The sequence below is a fragment of the Acipenser ruthenus genome, chromosome 21 (assembly GCF_902713425.1).
Source record: "Acipenser ruthenus chromosome 21, fAciRut3.2 maternal haplotype, whole genome shotgun sequence".
NCBI lineage: Eukaryota > Metazoa > Chordata > Actinopteri > Acipenseriformes > Acipenseridae > Acipenser > Acipenser ruthenus.
The window spans coordinates 27036416-27057320 of record NC_081209.1 but is presented as its reverse complement, the minus strand read 5'-3'; the positions used below and the strand labels follow the sequence as shown (position 1 = coordinate 27057320).

Here is a 20905-nt window from a genome sequence, read left to right as displayed (position 1 = left end):
CAAGGTGTTTGCTTAACATAGATAACAAGGAGTGTGTCATGGAGCATCTGGGTTTAAACTAAACCGTTTTCCCTACATGCTGCAGTCTTGTAAATCCAATACAGAAGGGTCAGTGCAGAGACTCCCGGGGAGCACTGCTAATGGCTTCAGAGAAATTGGAAGTGTTATTGCTTTGCTCTTTTGGGCTAGCAATGCATTTTATTTGGGGGGAAAAAAAGTAATTCCTGCATATTACCATCATATATGCATATGGAGCTAAAACAGACAATTCAACAAAAGCACTTTGCAAATAAATGTCTGGAATTTCAACAGCTTGTGTGTCAGCAATGAAATGTGTGCAGCTGCATTATTGTTTAACAACACCATGTATATAAAACATTCTTTCACGAACTACAGTTTTCTACTTGCTAATAGCTATGAATTTAAAATAGACATTATCATTGCATAAAAGCGGTGCCTGTTATCTTAATCTACATAAAGAGCTCTACTACCCAAATGCAGCGAGAGTAGGAACCTGATCCATCCTCTCTCCCTGGGATAACATAAATGCTTCATCAGCTCAATCCTAATGGCCCCATTGAAAAACTGGATTTCCTGGCCGTGCTCAGGGTAATAAAAGACATTACGTTTTTTAAGCATCAAACTTTTTGCAAACTGCTTTAATGTTGTAAAGCTCTTCATAGTTTGGAATAGGATGGCATTGATTGGCGTTCAGTTCCGTTTGGCAATTGCGAATGATGGGCCCTGTATCAGAATGCATTAAGGGTTCTTTAATAATTTATAATAATGTATTATATAAAGTATTAAATTGGTCTTTAGAAACCATCAGTGTTATAAGCCAAATGTCCACCCAACACAAATACATTAATTTCTTTACAAAGGAGACACAATGCATCATGGGAGGTAAAATGTGAAAGTCATGTAATTTTAAAAGGACAATTCTTCAACTTTGATTTTATAAAATTATAAATTGTAATATTTTGTTTTATGTTTACACTCACTCACACGCTTTCCCATACCACCAAAAAGTTAGTGTTGGTATAGCGTGAATCAGAGCTGTACAGCTTTTAGTATAACATAAGAGATGTGTACACTGTAGAGCGTTCCACATAACTCAAGATCAACGTTGGAATCCCGCGGTATATATACATCAATCATATACTGAAACTCATTTTGGGACCATGAGGACATCAGGTCTGAAATTGATCCTCAGCATTCAGATTATGATTTTGGCCCTGTTAGTTCTTGCATTCTGAGGGGGGGGGGTCTTGCAGCTTGAATGTATGCAATGAGTGTCAAACTATCAAACTACTGATGTTACATCTGAACTTCCCGCTCCCATGCTCCTGTTGACAACATTGTTTAATTTATTTTTTTAAATCCACTATATTAACATAAAAAATGAAATTGCACAAAAGCAAAACTGTGCTAACCGACAGTATATGATGTTGCTAATTTAAGGATTTTCACAGCCTCATTAAACCTTGAGATGTAATATATTTAAAAAAAAAAACAAACAAAAAAAAAACATGCATATTATCACGATTGGTGTTACCTTGAAATACTTATTTTTATTTACACACGTTTGTGTTTTTGACATCCTCGTTTTAAAATAACACTTTTGTCTAGTACCTCTTTTAGGCCTTCTTATTAGCCCAGTGTTTTCACTACAGGAAAACCACACAGTTCACTTCCAGTGTCCATTAATATAATGAGCAAGCCATTAAAACATTAAAAAAAAACGTTTTTCTAATGGAGTCTTCTAGTGCACCTAGTTACACATTTCTAGGATATTTGTTAAACTTCAATGTGTCTTGTGATTTATTTCTCAAGGTATTGGTGGGCTGGAGGAGTTCGTATTGAAATCGGCCACGTTATCAACCTCGCCTGCTTGTCCTCCATTTACACCACTGAATTTCGAAGCTACTCCTATTGTGCGAGTGGCTATCGAACCCAAACATCCCAGTAAGTTTGAAAACCTGTAATGTGTTCTGTTACACGTGTGCTGTTTGATGTCTTCTGTTTTTGTGAAACACGAATCAACAAATTGTCCCCCCTAGGTGATATGCCCAAGTTGGTTCGAGGGATGAAGCTGCTGAACCAGGCTGACCCCTGCGCTGAGGTACTCATACAGGAAACAGGGGAGCATGTGCTGGTCACAGCGGGAGAGGTGCACCTCCAGCGATGCCTGGACGACCTGAGAGAAAGGTTAGTGCTCAGAATGTGGTGCAGTGTCCGATTCAACACACATTTTTCACTTGGCTACACACGCACACACACACACACACACACACATAGAACTGTGATATATCTTTTAGTAAGGTCGGCAGCTTCTTAGACACAACCTTTACACTACTGTCAGACCATAAATATATATTTTACCAGCTGTGAAGCCAACTACAGCGCGCAAATGTCACATGCTTGGAATCTGATAATATATTTAAGGGTTATATACAATCTAGAAGCTCCGGTGTGAGACCTGTCTAGGGGATATCATTTTTGTTCATATAAAGTTATTGAAATGCAATGAGATAAAACCAGAGAAATAAATAAAAAAAATTGCTTTGTAAGAACAACAGCAAGGGATATGCATGCATTTCTTTAGGCTTTCAAAACATTTGACAGCCAGTCAGCATTGGTAAACAGAAAGAATTTCTCTTGACAATATCCTATTAGATAAATGTATGTATCAATATACATTGACTTGTGCGCCTTCCTTTATGTGTTCCCTCTGATAAGGTCACTGGAGGAGAAATAAAATAAACAGTCATGTAAGATGAATATTTTGTCCAGGGCCATGTATCCTGTCTCCTCTCGGGTTGTAATTGGTCTACGAGTAAAATAAATAATTTGTCCGGAACAAAGACTTTCTGACAGGTGGCATTTGATTTGTCATAAGAAAGTCAAGCTGTCTATCACAGAGACTCTGTTATTATTATTAAACAGTACTTGACAGTTCAGGTGCATGTAGCACTTCTAGCAGAAGCAGTTTGAGTGTTCTGAAATCTCGCATACACAGCATTTTCGATTCATACAATAAACATAAGAGATTGCCCTCACACAGAGCTTGTTAAAAACTCACTAACACTGCCAAGTTAGCCCCAAGGCCCCTTCTTTATTGCAGTTTCCGCAAAAGGCGGAGCATTAAATTATTTTCAGGGTGAGCGGAGTTGTGTTGATTAGGTAAACAGTCTTTCATGTATCTGCTTAAAACAAAGGCTTGCTTGTCTATCAGATATTTAAGCACAGGTGTGTCTCATAATCTTTGAACACATGATCAAAAAGAAATGTCAAGTAACTGAATCCTGCTGGCTTGTATTACTTTTTTAAGTTGACTTCTCTTTTTTGGGAGTGTGTCGACATCAGTATGTAATTCCCCCACTGCATTTTCTGTATTTTGAAAGATGGATGACTGTATGCATGAGTACGGTGGTTTGTAATATGCCCTACAATAAATACACTGAGAACACAGAAAAAATAGATTCCCAAGCAGACTTGAAAAACTGCTTCAGCAATTAAGTATTTTTTAATAAAGAATTCAGAGCCCTACCATTAGTCTCTGTGACAGGATATATCGTTGCAGCATTAAAATAATGCTGCTTTAAACAAATCCATCCTCATCAGAAACAAAGAGAGCCCAGAAGCGTAAATACACTTTTTAATATGGCAAAGATTAAAAGCCGTACTGAGAATTCTAGATTGTTTCTGAAATGTCCCTGATTCTGCAGGGCTTGTCTGAATGTTAGGCTAAGTTAAAGCAGTTCCATGTCAGATATCGCTGGCTTTAATTTCTTAAGTACTGCTCTCATTTGGGGTCTGTTGCAAAGCAAAAACATGAAGCCAATAATTAAACTCAGGAGATGAGATTACATTTGAATACCAGGTGCGTTAATACTTTAGTGGTAAGGTACTTTAGTAAACAAAAAGAAAGATTTAAATGAAGTTACAACTGTATACCAACACAAAAATACATTGCATGCAAAATATTTCAATGAACTTATTAAACCCCATTGCGTTGAATCAAATACTATTAAAAAAAGAAAAATGTGCTTCTGGAAGACTGTATATGTTAATGAAGTATGCTTCATACAAATATTCAAGGTCAAATAAAACAGAAAAAGGATGTGAGGTTAGTACTGAATTTGGTATTTTGTGTGTTCGGTGTTTGGGTTTTCCCAGGGCTTTGTGGTGGTGTTTTAACAGGAATTGCTACGTTCATGGTGCACTCACTAATGTATGGACTTAAATTAGTCCTAGAGAGAGGAGCATCCTGTTGGTCATGTTGATTCTCCTAATGGGGCAGAAAAAATAATCATTTTTCAACCATGGATTTGCTTCACTGAGTTGGGCAGGCAACTAAGTTCTGGAATAAATCTGGAAAGATGTTGGTGTTGGGTTGAGAAATTGCATTTATATAACAGTTAACATGGTGAAGAATTATCAAGGTTAAAAAAGCAATCTGTTGGTTGTCATCTATATAATGTCTTACAGCCTTCTGTATCTGTGAATCGCTGATAGTTTTAGTTTATTTGGAATCCCCTTTGTTTACGATCTGTGGCATGCAGTGTAAAACTTGTGTTACGCCCTGAGGTTAAATGAGACTGGGCTAAGATTTGACCCAGAACTGACAAGCAAGAGCAAGGGGTAAACCGAAGATGCAGAGGTCTCATCGTATTACTGGTGCTAACTGGCTGGATAAATGCACTCCCTTTCAGGATGAGGAGTTAAAAATATCACATCCTTGATAGCCCAGGAGCTGCTGAGCTGAGTACAATGATACACTTAAAGATCCAGCATTCAAGAGTGCCTTAAAACCATTTTCAATAAAGGAGGGCAGCTTTTTAGTAGCTCGTGTGACTTGCCAGTATTATTTGTTTATTTAGCAGACGCCTTTATCCAAGGCGACTTACACAGACTAGGGGTGTGTGAACTATGCATCAGCTGCAGAGTCACTTACAGCTACATCTCACCCGAAAGATGGAGCACAAGGAGGTTAAGTGACTTGCTCAGGGTCACACAATGAGTCAGTGGCTGAGGTGGGATTTGAACCGGGGACCTCCTGGTTACAAGCCCGTTTCTTTAACCGCTGGACCACACAGCCTCCCCAGTACCACATTAAACAACAAAGTGGGTGTTTGGTTAAAAAGAAAAACAGAAAAGGTGATATACAGAAATAGCCGTCGAAGAGGATTTATTTGATATTAATCTGCAGTGGAAAATGAGATATATAATATATATATATATATATATATATATATATATATATATATATATATATATATATATTCAGTTCCTAGTTAGAGGGTAAATTGATCTTTTAGAATTCTGTTTTAACAAATCATTGATAAAATGTAAAACATTTTCTAATTGTATCATTTGGTTAGTGCTGTCTGTGTGTTATATACTGTAGTTGGTTCAGAAGTGTTTGACATAACTAAATGTACTGTGTGCTTTCATTACCTTACCAGTCATTAGAAAGCGACCTTCCTATGCAGCAGTAGCTGTGATACTGAATTGCCGTTCCTACGAGATACTGGGAGGTGACATATAAACATTAGATGAAGGATTAGCCCTTTTTCAGCATGTTTCTGACTGTCTGGGACTAAAAGGATTACAGAAAGCCTTCTTATAACTGGTGTCAAACAAACTACTGCTGTTATCTGTTCTGTAGCTACACTTCTTAAATTACGCTAATTTATTTTGGTTTTTAAGTAAGGGATAAACAGCGAGAAGTATTTTTATGAATGAATGCGCTATATCTGCACGCACAATATGATATACTGTCTAACAAATTAGGAATTTAAACCGATCAAGAAAACTACAAGCTGTAATTCTGATAATAAACGTAGGAGTTTGTATGATTTTGAAAAAAACGTGATTCATACAATAAACATTAGAAAATGAATACATTTGTGGTTTAGTTAATATTCTGTCTGCTGTGGTGGTTTGCAAATTGCATTTCCTTCTCTTTTGAAAGAAACTATAGGCTAATATAGTAATGCTCAGTAGCAACTTTTGATATCTGCATTACTGCGCCTGTTAATTTAAAGCATTAGCTTTTGTGATTTTTCTACCATTTGTGTGAATAATAATTTAATGGTAAAATAATGTTTTTTGGCATGCAAAATGCATTTGCCATGAATTTTGGCTCTGAAAAGTTCAGATACACTTGCATGCCGTACGAAAAAAAACAGTTTTCAGGAGAAAGGGTAATTTCATTTTTCTCCTGACGCTTGGATTTTTGTTTTTGTCATTTGCAGATTTGCCAAGATAGAGATCAGTGCTTCAGAGCCCATTATTCCATTCAGAGAGACTATCATTCGACCGCCGAAGATGGACATGGTGAATGAAGACATGGGGAAACAGCACAAGGTTGCTGTGATACATCAAGTGAAGGAAGAACAGTCCAAGTACTGTGAAGGATTCCAGGTTGATTCTGATGGACTGGTCACACTGACTACCTCAAACAAATTGGCCACCCTTGGCATTAGAGCAATGCCGCTTCCTGAAGAAGTGACCTGGCTCTTGGAGGACAGCAGTGACCTCATACGAACAATGGAGCAGTTCAACTTAAACGTGAAGGAAGGCAGGGAGGCTCTGGAGATCAATCAAAAAACCCTAGAGGCCATTCAGGACTTGAAACAGAAGCTGGAGACCCACCTACAAGGGCGGAAATGGAGGGGCGCTGTGAACCACATTTGGACGTTCGGTCCACGCCGATATGGGCCAAACATTTTACTTAACAGGGTAGAAGGTTATCAGAGACCATCAGTCTGGCAGTGTTTAGATAAACACACAGCTGAAGTTGGAGTATACCGGGATTTTGACAACAGCATAGTTAGCGGGTTTCAGCTGGCCACGCTTTCCGGACCTGTGTGTGAGGAACCTCTAATGGGGGTCTGCTTCATTGTGGAGAAATGGGACATGAAGACACCCCAGCACCTTGCACAGACACATCATCAAGACTCCGTGGAAGAGGAGACCACTGGGGATCTGCAGGAGCAAGCGGAGGCAGAAGCCAGCAATAACTATGAAAGACCACCTCAGGGTGCACATGCTCAAGTTAGTTCGCACTCTAATAGCACTGCTGCTCATTATAAACGTAAAAATGACATGGCCATTGCTGACTGTTACGGGCCCTTCTCGGGACAGCTCATAGCAGCCATGAAGGATGCCTGTCGACATGCATTCCAGGCTCAACCCCAGCGCCTCCTGGCTGCGATGTACACCTGTGAAATCATGGCCACTGCAGAGGTACTAGGTAAGACATAAAGGTCCAGATACTGTATTCCCCAAGCCAACTGTAAATTCATACTTTTTAATCTATTTACCAGTACAAGTTTTTTTTTTTTTTTTGTCCCAGGTTTAAAATGATTTACTGTATATAACGGAAATAGTTTTCACTGTTCCCCGATGGGAAGCTGCGTGGCACATCAGTGTTCAGATGCGGTGATGTCATCTTTTAGAGCTCTGAAACAAAGGGCAATTGTCAGCTAAATATAGTTACAATGACTTATATTAATTCATTTTCAGCAGTAACTGGACCCCCCATTGAGGCAAGACAAGAGTTTATTGAATCAAAGCCAGAACCCATCACTGACTCTTTGAGTACTACTTATACCACTTCAGTAAAGCAGCGGGTGGGGAAAAAGACTCCCATTTCATAGCTGTTTGAGCCATTCCAGATTTTACTAGGAGCCTAATAAGTCCCAGTGTATAAGTACAGTAGCAAGCTCAGGTGTGCCAGTTAAGTGCATAATAAACATGAAGTGGCTCAAACTGCTATGGAATGAGGGTCCTGTTTCCTTCCTTGTTGATAGGGCAGGTCTGTTTACAATTGAACCCAGATTAAGTAATAGTTATAGAATGTGTTCCTCCTTACAGAAAAAAAAAAAATCCAAAAAAAGTAAAATATATAGGGGTTTAGTTGCAGACAAGCATGCCAAAATAGTGTCAAACTATCATTGATGTTAAAACCGTATGAACTGGACACAAACTCATTTGATTAACTCACAGTGATTCCATTTGCCAAAGTTCATGCCAAAGTCCATGAACGCAATTCTGATCATTGTATTTGACCAGTTCTATCTGATTTTGGGATGCCCAATAATTACTGAAATATTTGGGACCCAAGAGGCCATCCAGTATTGATTATGTAATGGAGATTCAAATTTGTTTTCCTGGGATCGCAGTGTTTTCATGTGTGTCCCTTTTATGTTCACCAAGCGTTAGATAATATTGCATACCACACAGCAGTATCCTAAGTAGCTGATGTGTAAATAAACAGTAATAAAGAGAGAAACGAGTAAGTAGGATTGTCCTTTATAAAGTGCTACAACAGTTTGACTCCAACTTAAAACTAACAGGTTGTTTTTAATGCTGCAAAGATCATTTGTTTTTTTCAAGTTACTGTAGATGTAACATGGCATTGGCGAAAGAGTTTCGTTAAGCATAAAAAAAAGATCTCAGTGCTGCATACTCGTTATTTTTAAAAGCAGGAATTGGACGCATGTCTGATAGATTCGTGTGACCTGTTTGCATCCCTTTTCCAGGTCGGGTGTATGGCGTCCTGTCCAGGAGAGAGGGGCGAGTGCTGCAGGAGGAGATGAAAGAAGGCACAGGCATGTTCATTATTAAGGCAGTCCTGCCCGTAGCGGAAAGCTTTGGCTTTGCGGATGAGATCAGGAAGCGGACGAGTGGCCTTGCCAGTCCACAGCTGGTCTTCAGCCACTGGGAGGTAATGAAAAAAAACAGATTTAAAAACGGCAGCTCATCTTTGATAAGCATTTCCTGTAGCTGTGCCAGAAAGGAATACCAGTTTCTTGTGTATGTAAAAATTGCTTGTGTATGTCTATGCGTGTAATTCACTGTACAGAGTACAGACACGCACACAGGTATGCTGTCACTAATCTATAGTAAATATTTTAAATCTGCCTGATTTTTAACTATATAATATGTTGCAGAACTGAAAGATAACGTGAAACATATAAAAATGAATGGGCCAAGTCAAACAGCTGGCCGTGGCTTTCCTGAAGTGGGAACCTGTACAGCACAAACAAAAGAAAGACTCCCAGTGCTAGTCTTGCAGGAAACATAATGATTGGAAAAGTAAACTTAATGCTGACATTTTCCCCTGTGAATGGTTGGAACTGTATAGAGTTTCAGTAATATGTATTTCATTTGCACTAAAGGACATTAAAAACTAGAAGGGCTGTATTGGATTCGGAGGAAATATGCAGAGAGAAAACTGTCCCAGTGATTAACAGCAAAAGAGCATTTCATATTGGGAGTTATTTCCTACCACTTAGCATTCACTGGTAATATTTTAGGTGCAAGTTGCAATATTATGTTTTGTTATAAGAGTACAAAATGCAAACTGAATAGTGTTGTTTTGAGGGGAATGTCACAATCCGGTGATTAACAGCAAAAGAGCATTTCATATTGGGAGTTATTTCCTACCACTTAGCATTCACTGGTAATATTTTAGGTGCAAGTTGCAATATTATGTTTTGTTATAAGAGTACAAAATGCAAACTGAATAGTGTTGTTTTGAGGGGAATGTCACAATCCAATTTTAGTTTGTAATTGTTAGGGAAACGGCTATTTTTAGTGGTTGTTTATGACAGAGCTGCTACATGTTTATACTAGAGTTGCACGAGAAAGAGGCTGTTTCGCCTTAATTCTTCATAATTACCCTTCAAGTTTATGTACATCTATTTTTTTTTTTTATAAAGCATGTTACAAGCAGTATTGTGGTGCAGAAATTCAGTTTTCTGTGCCTACAGCCTCTAATTAGCTGAACCCATGGTGCGCTTATACTGCAAGCAGCGGGGTACCGCACAGGCCCACATTGACCAAAGGCTTTTACCCCCAAGCTGTGAAGTTTGAATTATACATGAGTCAAGGTCAGTGCGGGGGACTCAGGCTTGTAATTAGATAGCTTCCAGGGGTTAGAGAGGATCAGAGCTGTGAGACGCCACATGTTCAGAGGCATTATACCTGCTTCTGTCTTCCTCATCTAGGCTGGACACAGTTACTGCCATATGTTCCCAGAGTCACTTAGGGTAGCATGCCAGCCTGTCTGTTCTAGCTACAGAAATAAACATTTGATCATATTAATTTGGCTTGTGATCTGAAATTTCATTTTGCAATGGAGCAGTCATTATAGTGTTTTGGTATATATTTATTTGTTTACTATTTTTGGCAGAAGTATATCAATGTACATAACTCTACTTGTACAAGCTTGTGGCATTCTTCTGTTTGATTTGCATCTTAAATGTTTTATTTTTTTTTGTCTGACGTGAGCTTCGGGAATCTTTAATGCTGTCTGCAAACCATAGGTCATTGTAGACATTCGTTTGTTGAAAGAAACTGGTGTGTACTGTTACAAATTTAAAACAAAGACGGTGGTCAGCCACATACAGATATATACGCTGTTCAGCAATTAAGTATCACAGATGTATAGATAATGTCAACTTATTTCCCGGTCGACTAATTTCCTGTGACACCAGCCTGAACCTTTCATTCTTTCTTGACATACCTGAGAACTAAACAGCAGCTGTAAAATATCATCAGTCTGCAAAGCGGTCTGTATTTACCTTACCAATAACAGTACAGAATCAGAAATGGAGGATTCCTGATTCAGTGGGGACACACTGGTGGTCTAAAGTATGGATACAGTTTGTTTTTTGGCTTGAATAACGGACCACATGCCTCAGCTCTTGCACTTCTAAGACTCTCTTGGTTTGGTCCCAGTTGTTGGTTCAGTATGTTTCAGAGCTTGGCAGGCTGAATCAGCCCAGAAGGCACTGCTGAGGCTAAGCAATGGCATAGCAATAGCAGGAGCTTCTAAAAAGACTGCTGTGTGAAAAACAAAAGAATGCTGTATTTTTCCAAACCAGTGCTTCGGTGAATATTATTATTATTATTATTATTATTATTATTATTATTATTATTATTATTATTATTTCAAGAGGACATTTACGATTTCAAATTATTTGCGTAAGGGTAAAAGCAGACAGCAGTCACTTGACCTCTGGACATCTGTCCAGCCACAGGTAGAATGATTAAAAACTCTTCAACTGAAAGCTGTGAAAGATCAGAACTGCCCAGAACTGCTGTTAGATTGCAGAAGGATTATTGCGGCAGAATGGGCTAATGGGCCATTATTGACATTTAATAGACTCTCAAGGTCATTTTTAAGTAGCCAATTGTGCATACTACAGAAAATGTGCCAGTTTGTAGAATGTTATTGGCATTGTGGGTAATGTTTGTGTTTGGACGCTTTAACAAATAAATGTCAAACACTGAAATGTATCTTGTTAATGTTTACATATGAAGGAAATTGACATCTTGAGTGTTTTCTGTTTTATTTATTTGTTTAAAAATAAATGAAGTTCCGTGACGGCAAATCAAACGTGCCCCTTTTTTGCAAATGGCCCAAGCCTTTGTTCATTGTGTCATCCTGTTTTGGATTGCTCAGGAGTGGCGCAGCCCTTTGAGTGAAAAAAAAAAAAAAAGTGTTCTGGCTCACAGAGAGTGCAACCATCTGACAACTTGTGAATTGTGGTGTACAGCACTTAACGACTGCTTCTGATAATCCTTTATCTTTTAGGCAAAAGTAACATCGTTTCTTTCTAACCACAAAAACACTTACCCATAGCAGAAGCGATTTTAAACAAGTTGAATGTTTATACCTATGCCAAAGAAGTGGTGTTAACCAGCCCTGTCAGACCCCTCTTAACAGTGGGTTATTTGCTTTTGGAATAAGAGAAGTTCAATAATGTGACAGGTATACACACTGTATACAAACATGGATTAAGTGGGATTTCTTTGGCAGGCTCCGTGGAGACAGAGAGCTGCCCCCCCCCCCTCCCCCCGGGCTCCAGTCAGAGTCGAGGGCTATGGCTGCACCTGGCTTTTGAACAGACAAAGGGTTCAGTCAGGGATCTGCCGTTTCCTCATCTTTCAAGAACATTTCATTAATTTAATCCAAGAAAAGAGGAGAAAGTTTTAACATTGCTGACTCCTCTTTTGTTAGATGCCTTTTAGTTGAATTAAAATGTCCAGAATTTAGACTTATGTCAATGCTTTGACGATGCGTATATTCATTAGTGATATCAGAACCAGACAGAGGAGTAGTATGTTGACTGTTGGCTAGGTAGGACAGATACTGTAGGGCAGCATTGCTGTCCAATGTACAGGAAATTATATTATATGTGCAGTATTTATTACAGGGATTGTACTATATTTAAGCATACATGCATTGCAGTGTTAGCAGCATCACAGCATTTGCTAACAAGTGGCAGTTTTGTATTTCTCTTTTGCATAATAATAATTGTCTTAAGTATGTGCTTATGGATTTGTTCACCCTTTGGTTGTGTTTGAGCCTGTGTCATATTTCCCAGCACTTCTTTTCAGTTATACAGTACACAGGGTCACCCAGTATCCATTGCCACACATGACTTTAATTGTTCAAATTGGCACTTGCCAAAAAAGTAATGAAATTGAATATTTAATTCAAAACTTACACAGGATATGTTCTAGCTTGGAGTTTTTTGGAATCCTTTAAATGAATCCTTTGTATTCCAAAGCAAAGAGGTCTTATTTTAAATTCCGTTGACTTATGACCCTGAAACCTGGATGATAAAACTCACTACCCTATCTGAGAAAATGTTTAATACCTCACTCCCACACCAGCATGAATACAAAAAAACTACTGCCAGTTCTGCAATGTACTCTCTTCATTTGATAGTCTGATTGTTAAAAATAAGCTGCTGTTCTACAAATAAAAGAACAGGCATTACATGTGCAGCTGCCCCACTCAACCCTGACCTGTAGGCATTGTGGTCCAAAAAATAGTTATTTTGTTTAAAAGCACACACTTTCAAAGGTTCATTAATGTATGTTTTACAAGAGACATATGACATAAGCTCTAGAAAGCCCCTGTTTTCACTCATAAGTCATTTAGGCGTATGAATGAAAGAGTGTTGATTAATCTATTTGACTGACTTTTTCCTGTTATAGCCCATTCCTCAATTTTTACCAAAATCCTGTTCACAGCCATGGATGTGGTAATAGACAAGAGCAATTGATAATCTCTTGCATTGTCTGTGAACTGATCCTGGGAAGCTGTTGAGCTGTGATTTTCCATGTGATGCACAAGTTACAGACAAGACAAGTATACTCAGTGGGAAGGCCTGGAAGCTGCTCAAGTAGCTGGCATTCCAGGTCATTGTAAATATAATTGTCTGAGCTGCATGGGGGGACCAGCATTGAGGTGAGTGCTGCCTGCTGTGCTGCAGGAATGTAGCGCCCAGCACTTCTGTCCACAGTAAAGCTAGCAGTCTGCTTTATGTGGTTTAGGAGCTACCCTGTACCCTGAAACTACATGAACTATTCACATTGTGGAACATTGCAGACATTATAGGCCTGTCAGATATCATAAGAAAAGCCACTTTGATATATATATATATATATATATATATATATATATTATATTAGTGCTGGGACAAAAATGAGATGTTTGTATTCGCTACAAATGACAAAAATACCTTGCACTTACTTACCATCTCACCAGAATTTGCGTGACAGTTTCAAAAAATGGCAAATGAAAAAGTGTGATATGTGAGATTTTATATATGCAAATCAAAAACACAGAATCAACACAGCAGCTCTTTTAGCCTCTATTTCAAAGTTTTAGACAGCAAAAAGTAAACAAACCAGATTATTGCGCACGCACCCTTAGTGATCTCTATGGAAAGTCAACATTAACAACATTGACACATCCAAGAAAGAAGTAATTATAACATCTGTAACTTTAAATACACAATCATAACGCCTTTAATAGTTTTAAAAGTATCTTTGTGCAAGTAAAGTTGTAGCAAAACATTCTTCTTCCGAGGAAGTACTGAAAGTCGCAATGCACTTGTTTTATACAGTGCTATATCAATTTGTACTAAAAGGAGCTTGTAAATATATAACTCATGTATGAACTTTTGCATTATCTCTGGCATGCTGCTGTTTAATTCAATCCTTGCTGCAGTCTTGTGTGTTCATTAACCCGACCACGGAGCCACACCGAACAGAAAAAAAGGAGGTAGACAGCTGATACAGGAAAACGTTGAACAAAACAAAGTAGCCTAAGCTTCCAGGAGAAGAGATTTTCTCAAAGGCAGGCATGTGACACGCTCGGGATAAAAACTTGTTTCTTCATCCCCAATGAGGTTTGGATATTGTGTATCTCTAAGGAGCTGCAGATGTATTGTGATATATGCCCCCGCAGCAGTGCCTCCAGCTCTCTGTTTGTGCAGATAAAGCTTTTGTATAGCCCTGAATCTCACCATGAGTATCCCCACCATCTGTTCTGTCTAAATGAGTCAGCCTGCTTGCTTAGATCTCTGACCAGGTGCCCGGGCTTGCCTGTACTGGTACAGTAATTGTGCTCTCTGACTGCTGTGTAATTGTTAGGTCATTCTATTAACAGCCCATAAGTCCTTGCAGGCTTTGCCTCATCCCAGGCAGGCAGTGTATGTTTCCTTTCCAATCGTTTCCACAGGAACATCATTGCACAGTGTGTTTTACATAAAGGGCTTTCTGTTATGCCAGTGCATAAGTGACTGAGCCAGACGTTTGACAGTGGTTAAAATCAAAACAAACTAAATAAGTACAAATATATACAACGTTCTGTGAATAAAATGATCCCAGTGTATTTGTATGCACTGTCTAAGCTTACATTGTTATTAATTTGTACCATATATAATTTCACATTACCTGTATTTCCTTTTGTGGATATCCTGAAACTATTTTTTTTTTTTTGTCAGGTGATCTCCAGTGACCCGTTCTGGGTGCCCACCACAGAGGAGGAGTACTTACACTTTGGTGAAAAAGCAGACTCTGAAAACCAGACACGCAAGTACATGAACGCAGTACGCAAGCGCAAAGGGCTGTATGTGGAAGAAAAAATCGTGGAGCACGCAGAGAAGCAAAGAACACTAGGCAAAAACAAGTAACTCATTAACATTGGCTCTTGTTGAGTATAGGACATAGGCTTGTGGTACAGGAAAATAATCCAAGACCTGTACCGATAGTTAACTGGCACTTATCTTTTAGAGGTAAACGTTTTTTAGAGGCCCCCATGTATTCAATTGCAATTTTCATTTTTTGGGAGGGGAGACGGGAGGGATTTTGAGATCTAAAAAGTTACAACCACAAGACTTTGAATCAGGTTTTCAGATATAATTTAATAAGGTAACCATAAAGAAGCTGTTCAAAAATTCATGCCTTCTGAAACTGCAAGCAACATAATGTTTTAGGGTATTTTGAGGTGTACGGATTTAAGACAAAGAACTGAAACCTTCATGAGAAATATTTAATTAATGGTATTTTTGACCATGTTGTGTATCTGTATTGAGCAGAATAACTAAAACGTACACTGTTAAAATGTGTTCTATAAATGTCATTGAAATCTTGAAAAGCTGTATTGAAAATATATATCAAATTAAAATATTCTACGCAACCTATTTTTGCTGATTTCTTCTTTACTGAATCATACGAAGCAGTGATACATAACAGAGACATTACTAGCCTGACAAATAAATAAAAGTAACTTATCTCAGTGAAGTGATATATTCATAGTAGTTGCTTAGTGACATAATGTGTGCCCACAGAAAGCTTTGTGTAATAAGAACTATGTGGCATTAAGTAGCTTATTGTGAGAGGTTACAATGCCATTTACAGATACAGATCTATCCATTGCAATGTAAAGTGGTAGATTAAAATAAACATAGCAGATTAATTCTATCTGGTTATCAGTAGTTTTTTTTCCAGTTGCTGGGAATGCTACAAACAGACCAGTGTTTTCGTCGTGACCGCTATGTTTAATGATGAGTTTAATTTTGCAGGACCAGTGTGACTGTATCACTGTAGACAGAATCCACTGATAAGACATTCTGATAGAAAAGATAAGGTGTTAATAAATGTTAATGGGAGTGTGTTGTTTTAATGTGACAATTAAATGCATGACAATGTCAAAAGATAACACACTTCTTTTTTTTAATGTACTTTCCAGACAGTGATTGCACAGTAGAATGAGCTTCAGGGTAAAACAAAGTATCCTGTTTTAAAAAAACTTTAACCTCATTTTACAAGCACACAGGTACCTTCTGTCTATTAACCCCGGAGAGGTTTTGATGAGAAGACAAACTCTGTGACTCATACATCGGCACTCCTAGCCAGAGGAAGGATATTAAGGAGAATGGAGATAATTATCTCGTTTAGGAAAACAAATAAGAAAAAGAGTGTGTTAGAGAGACAAAAGAAAACCCCACTCAGAATGCTGGATGTGTAACCTGACACATGGTTTGAAGAGGTTAAGCACATAGTTATAAAGAAGGGCTGCTTGACTATTAGTAATGTTCACGTTGTCATAGCAGGTGTTCAGCGTCTAATAGCCTAATGGTGCTCAGGCAGAGGACTCTTGATGAAAGGAAGCAGCCTGTGTTCAAGTTTAAAATGAGAGATGAAGATACACACCCCTCCCAGCCCAGATTGCTATCTGATACTTCGTGATTGGGCAGTTTCTTTACAGGCTGTTAGGCCGGCACGACACGAGAGTGGTTCACCCTTTCAGGTGGATAATACAACCTACCATTGAAGTTACTTTTAAATCATTTAGCACACATTCTCTCACATAAATCTGAACATGACAAATATATTTCTTTTAGGGTTCTGTTTTAGATTTTCATGTTCTTGTAAAACGACAGAAAACGACAAAAAAAAAAAACAACTATAAAATATATTAAAAAATAATAATATATAGTGTGCTTTCTAAAGGAAATTAATAATGTAGTCCTTAAGTCATGGTTTATTTCTTCAAAATCTTCTAAAATATGAACTTCAGTTGTGTAATCAAATACAAATACAGCATACTAAAATGCAATTACAAAAATAAACTGATCTCAAAAGAGAGTGCCGCTTGAAGAGACTGGAAAACTGTGATTCAAGTAGATGAAAGATTAGACCGGAGGGGGTTTATCCATATATTATTATCTATGACATTACCTCATAAGGGTCTGTTCTCCTATTACTAAAATCACAACAGCCTTGACTAGCAAGAGTGAAAAAATAGAAACCATGAAACTGCTGTGGTCAGAGCTATTTGGCAGGAAGATCATTGTAACATCAGATGCTGTTTTTTTTTTTTTTTTTTTGTTTTCACAAAAGCTTTTTTGTCTGTTACTTTCATTCCCCCGGGGAACTGCCCCCTGACCTTTACCTCAACTCCACAGGCTCTTGTTTCCGTTATTTTACAAGGGGATTATTCTTGGACTCCTGATTCGCTTGTCGTCTTCCGGTGATTAATTAAAAATCACTGAGAACATGCTGAGACAATTGGCAGCTAATGTGTTTCACAGGGCTTTGGTGTCATTTCTTCACCAAAGTACATTTTAAAGCAAGACTAAGACTGTATTAAGAAGCTGACATCTCAATCTCACAGAATGTGTCTGTCTGAGAAATAGTGTGGGCCGTAATGATCAAATTTTATGGGTACCCGACCTGATTGACCGTGGTTTCAACTGTACGAATGGAATTCTTAAAATAGGGTTTAACCAGAATTCAATTTTCAAGTTGTCAAAAAATTACAGTTTTTATATTCTCTAGCTATATTGAACAAGAAGATATCCTCTATATCTTGATATTTAAATTCTTACTCCAAACATTCGGGACCTTTGGCCTTTTAAATCCCTGTACACCTCAAACATCTGCTGCTATCTTAGTTACACCTTCTCCTGCCACCCTGTTTGGTTTGCAACAAAGCTTTCTCGTTTAAAAATGGATTTAAAAAAAATAAAGTTAAGGACGGGTTGATGTTTCAGTAGAAATGTACAAAATATGAATCTGTTTTTATATATTAGCAGCTGCTTCTCAGCAACTGTCATGTCAGTTGACTGCTGAAAGTCTATTTACTGACAGCTGAGCAGAGCAATTACAGTGAGCAAGTGCAAGTAACGAAAAGAAATGAGTCTCATCAAGTAGTGACAGTTGTCAACAGAATGATATCATCACTATTGCATGACCAAAAAAAAAACAACTTACAAGCAGTATTTCATGGTTGGAGGATCCAGAGATTTAAATATTTCAAAATGAATTGTGTGTCATAGGTGGGCGTTAGGAAGAAAAAAAAAAAAAAAAACAGGTTTACCCACTAGCTGTTTTCAGTGTGATATAAAACAAATGTCTGTTATATAAAAAACATGGAGATCTCGCAGGACCCACAATTCTTTGCTATGGCCTGCTGGTTTCTGCATTAGGTCACAGCCTTAGTATGATACCATTTGATTGTATGATATGTTTGACAGGGAGTGTTAACTTCTGTGGAAAATGCATACATTTAAAACCAGAGACACTGCATTATTGTTCAACATCCTTAACTTTAAGCACTCGATCAACTCAATCCTATCATAAGATTTTTCTTCTATACTGAATAGAAACATATGCATTGTCAAAAATGTTCACATCTGAAAGGTTGAATGGGATAACAGTGATCTGAACTGTGTGGTGCAGTGCCGAGCAAGTATAATGACATCATGCTGCTCCTTTGTGTTTCGATCAAATTTTCACGAGATCCCAGCCCCAAAAAAGCGGAATTGCAAATACCGCTAGACCTAATTTGTCACAGAAAGGAAATTGTTGCCTATAATTGTTGTATATTTTCTCTGGCAATTCTACTCATTTTGTTGATCTTCGCCCCTGCCTCATTTGCAGCTACTTTCTGTCTAATAGCCCCGCAGCGCTTATGTAGCCCATGCAATTCTGAAACGAATTACAAAGGTTTAGTTAATGACTGTGACATTACAGCTATCCGGGTTACATGTGTGACACTTACCTTTGTTCCTGTGCTCACAGATGACAGGTGATAAATCATGCTATTCAAGCTCACGGCATTAGTCTGTCTTTCATTAAAAAAAAAATTAAAAAAACACTTTGTAACTATCATAGAACAAGGAAACTATAGTTTCAAAGCCTACTTGTATATGTAATTAAAATCAAAACTTACATGAAATATAAACCTATATAATGAGAAAACGTATCAGCCCTCCCCCTTTGATGTTTGCAAGTACCGACAAATTGGTTGGTGGTCATGGTTCTTCAAATCAACTGGATTGAATGCTTCAATAGTATATCTGCTATGACACAACTCTCTTTTAACTGAACGGTATTTCTAAATGGTACAAGAAACTCTAGGTTTACAACCTTTTTTTTACAAGGCTCTTTACAGTCCGCCTAAACTCTTAACCATCTCTCATCTTCTGATGTTGTACGAGCACTTAAAAACAAGAACTGGCCATTTTTTTGAAAACCACCAACCCTCAAAACTGTTTCTGTTTCTGCAGAAGGAAGATTCTCCATTTAAAGGATACGGTATATTGGCATTAGTACATTGTAAACTGTCTTGTTATTTTCTCAGCTTAAGTGATTCACCTCAGAGCATACACATATATGCAATGATCTCATCCAATTGTCAGTGAAGTATGTCTTTAGGGACTCTGACCTTGCTCTATTTACAATGACATCATCTGTTTAACACATTGTAAGTCCAACCTGACCCTTATGCAAGAAAACAGTAAAGATAACATCACACTTAAAATGAGAATCATGCTATCAAATATTTCACTGTAGCCAAGAGATACATGTATAACTTCTTAGTCACATCTGAAAGGCATTTGAAGGGTTTTTCTTTTTCCATTTAGGTTAAAGAAGCGCCTCACGGCATCTCTAACACATAAGCTTTTATTAACTCAAATGCTTATTCTGTTACATTATGTTTGTTAACGAAATCATTAGTTGCCCAAAGTATAATAAAAATCTTTGTAAAACCTTAACCCACTCATATAACAACTGCTTTTTACTGAGGAGAAACAAGACGACTGCCTAATTGCTGTAGAAGTTTACCACTGCAAAACACTGATCTATAGCCAGTGTAAATACTCACCTGGATTAGTGCCTTGTGTGCTTTGCCCGTGGCCTTGGTTTTCTTCCGCCTTCTCCAAATTAGATTTACAATACAAATAAGATTTGATTCAATATCTTAACCCTCTGTGTGCTCATTCCCTTCGTTGCGCTGTTTTGATCACCACATACTTTCTCCTAATCTGCAATCAATTGGTTTGTAGCAGGCAGCTCTCTGGATAGTAATTGCGCAGCCTGGCTTCAAATCTTCTAGAGTTCAATAAATAATTCCTTCTGACCACAGCCAACTACTCAGTCAGAAAATGAAAATATTTCCCACTTTACTCACACGCTGTTTGTCTCTCGAGTGTGTTTCTGTCTACACTAGGGCTAACCTTTTACACTTTAAATATGATGACATTTCTGGGGGGGGGGGGGGGGGTCTCTTTATTCCCTTATTTTTGTGGTGTTCAGTGAATTCTGTTGGAAACTAGAGAACTTGTCTGTGTCTTATTTTAAAATAAAGATTTGTACCAGTGTGGTTAACGAGATGGTTTTTATTATTTTTCCACTTTGCATTGCATGTATTAAAAGTCTGGCTGGCAGTCAATAATGGATAACTGGCACTGAGACGTAGTCCAATCATTAAGAAGAACTATTTTTTTTACAGGTTCTTTTTTTGGCAGAGTGGCAAATGTGTCTTCCAAGTTGTGATTTATAGAGGTGTGACCCATTGCCTGCAAGGGAACAGTGTCAGAGTGGTTAAAAGTAGGGGCCTACACAGCTGTAAGATCACAAGACTTATCTGTACAGTGTGTTTTATTTACAGAAGGAGGACTTATTTGTGTTTATTTCTGAATGTTCTTTCTTATTTGTATTCTTCATGTTATAAAATATTTAAGTTAGCGTGTGTGGGAAGAGAAAATAAAAAAAAAAATCGCCTTGGTTTGGCATT

At 37.9% G+C, this 20905-nt stretch overlaps 1 protein-coding gene across 2 annotated transcripts in view; it reads left to right on the top strand.

Annotated features, from left to right (window-relative positions):
- Positions 1-15521, top strand: part of LOC117427754 (elongation factor-like GTPase 1) — a 65388-nt gene extending 49867 nt beyond the window's left edge. For both annotated transcript variants that reach the window (XM_058995346.1, XM_058995347.1), the window contains exons 16-20: positions 1834-1965; positions 2061-2208; positions 6261-7261; positions 8553-8737; positions 14823-15521. In XM_058995346.1, coding sequence (XP_058851329.1) covers positions 1834-1965; positions 2061-2208; positions 6261-7261; positions 8553-8737; positions 14823-15011 — 1655 coding nt within the window. In that variant the 3' untranslated portion in view covers positions 15012-15521. The remainder of the gene's footprint in view (positions 1-1833; positions 1966-2060; positions 2209-6260; positions 7262-8552; positions 8738-14822) is intronic.
- Positions 15522-20905: the final 5384 nt, after the last annotated feature.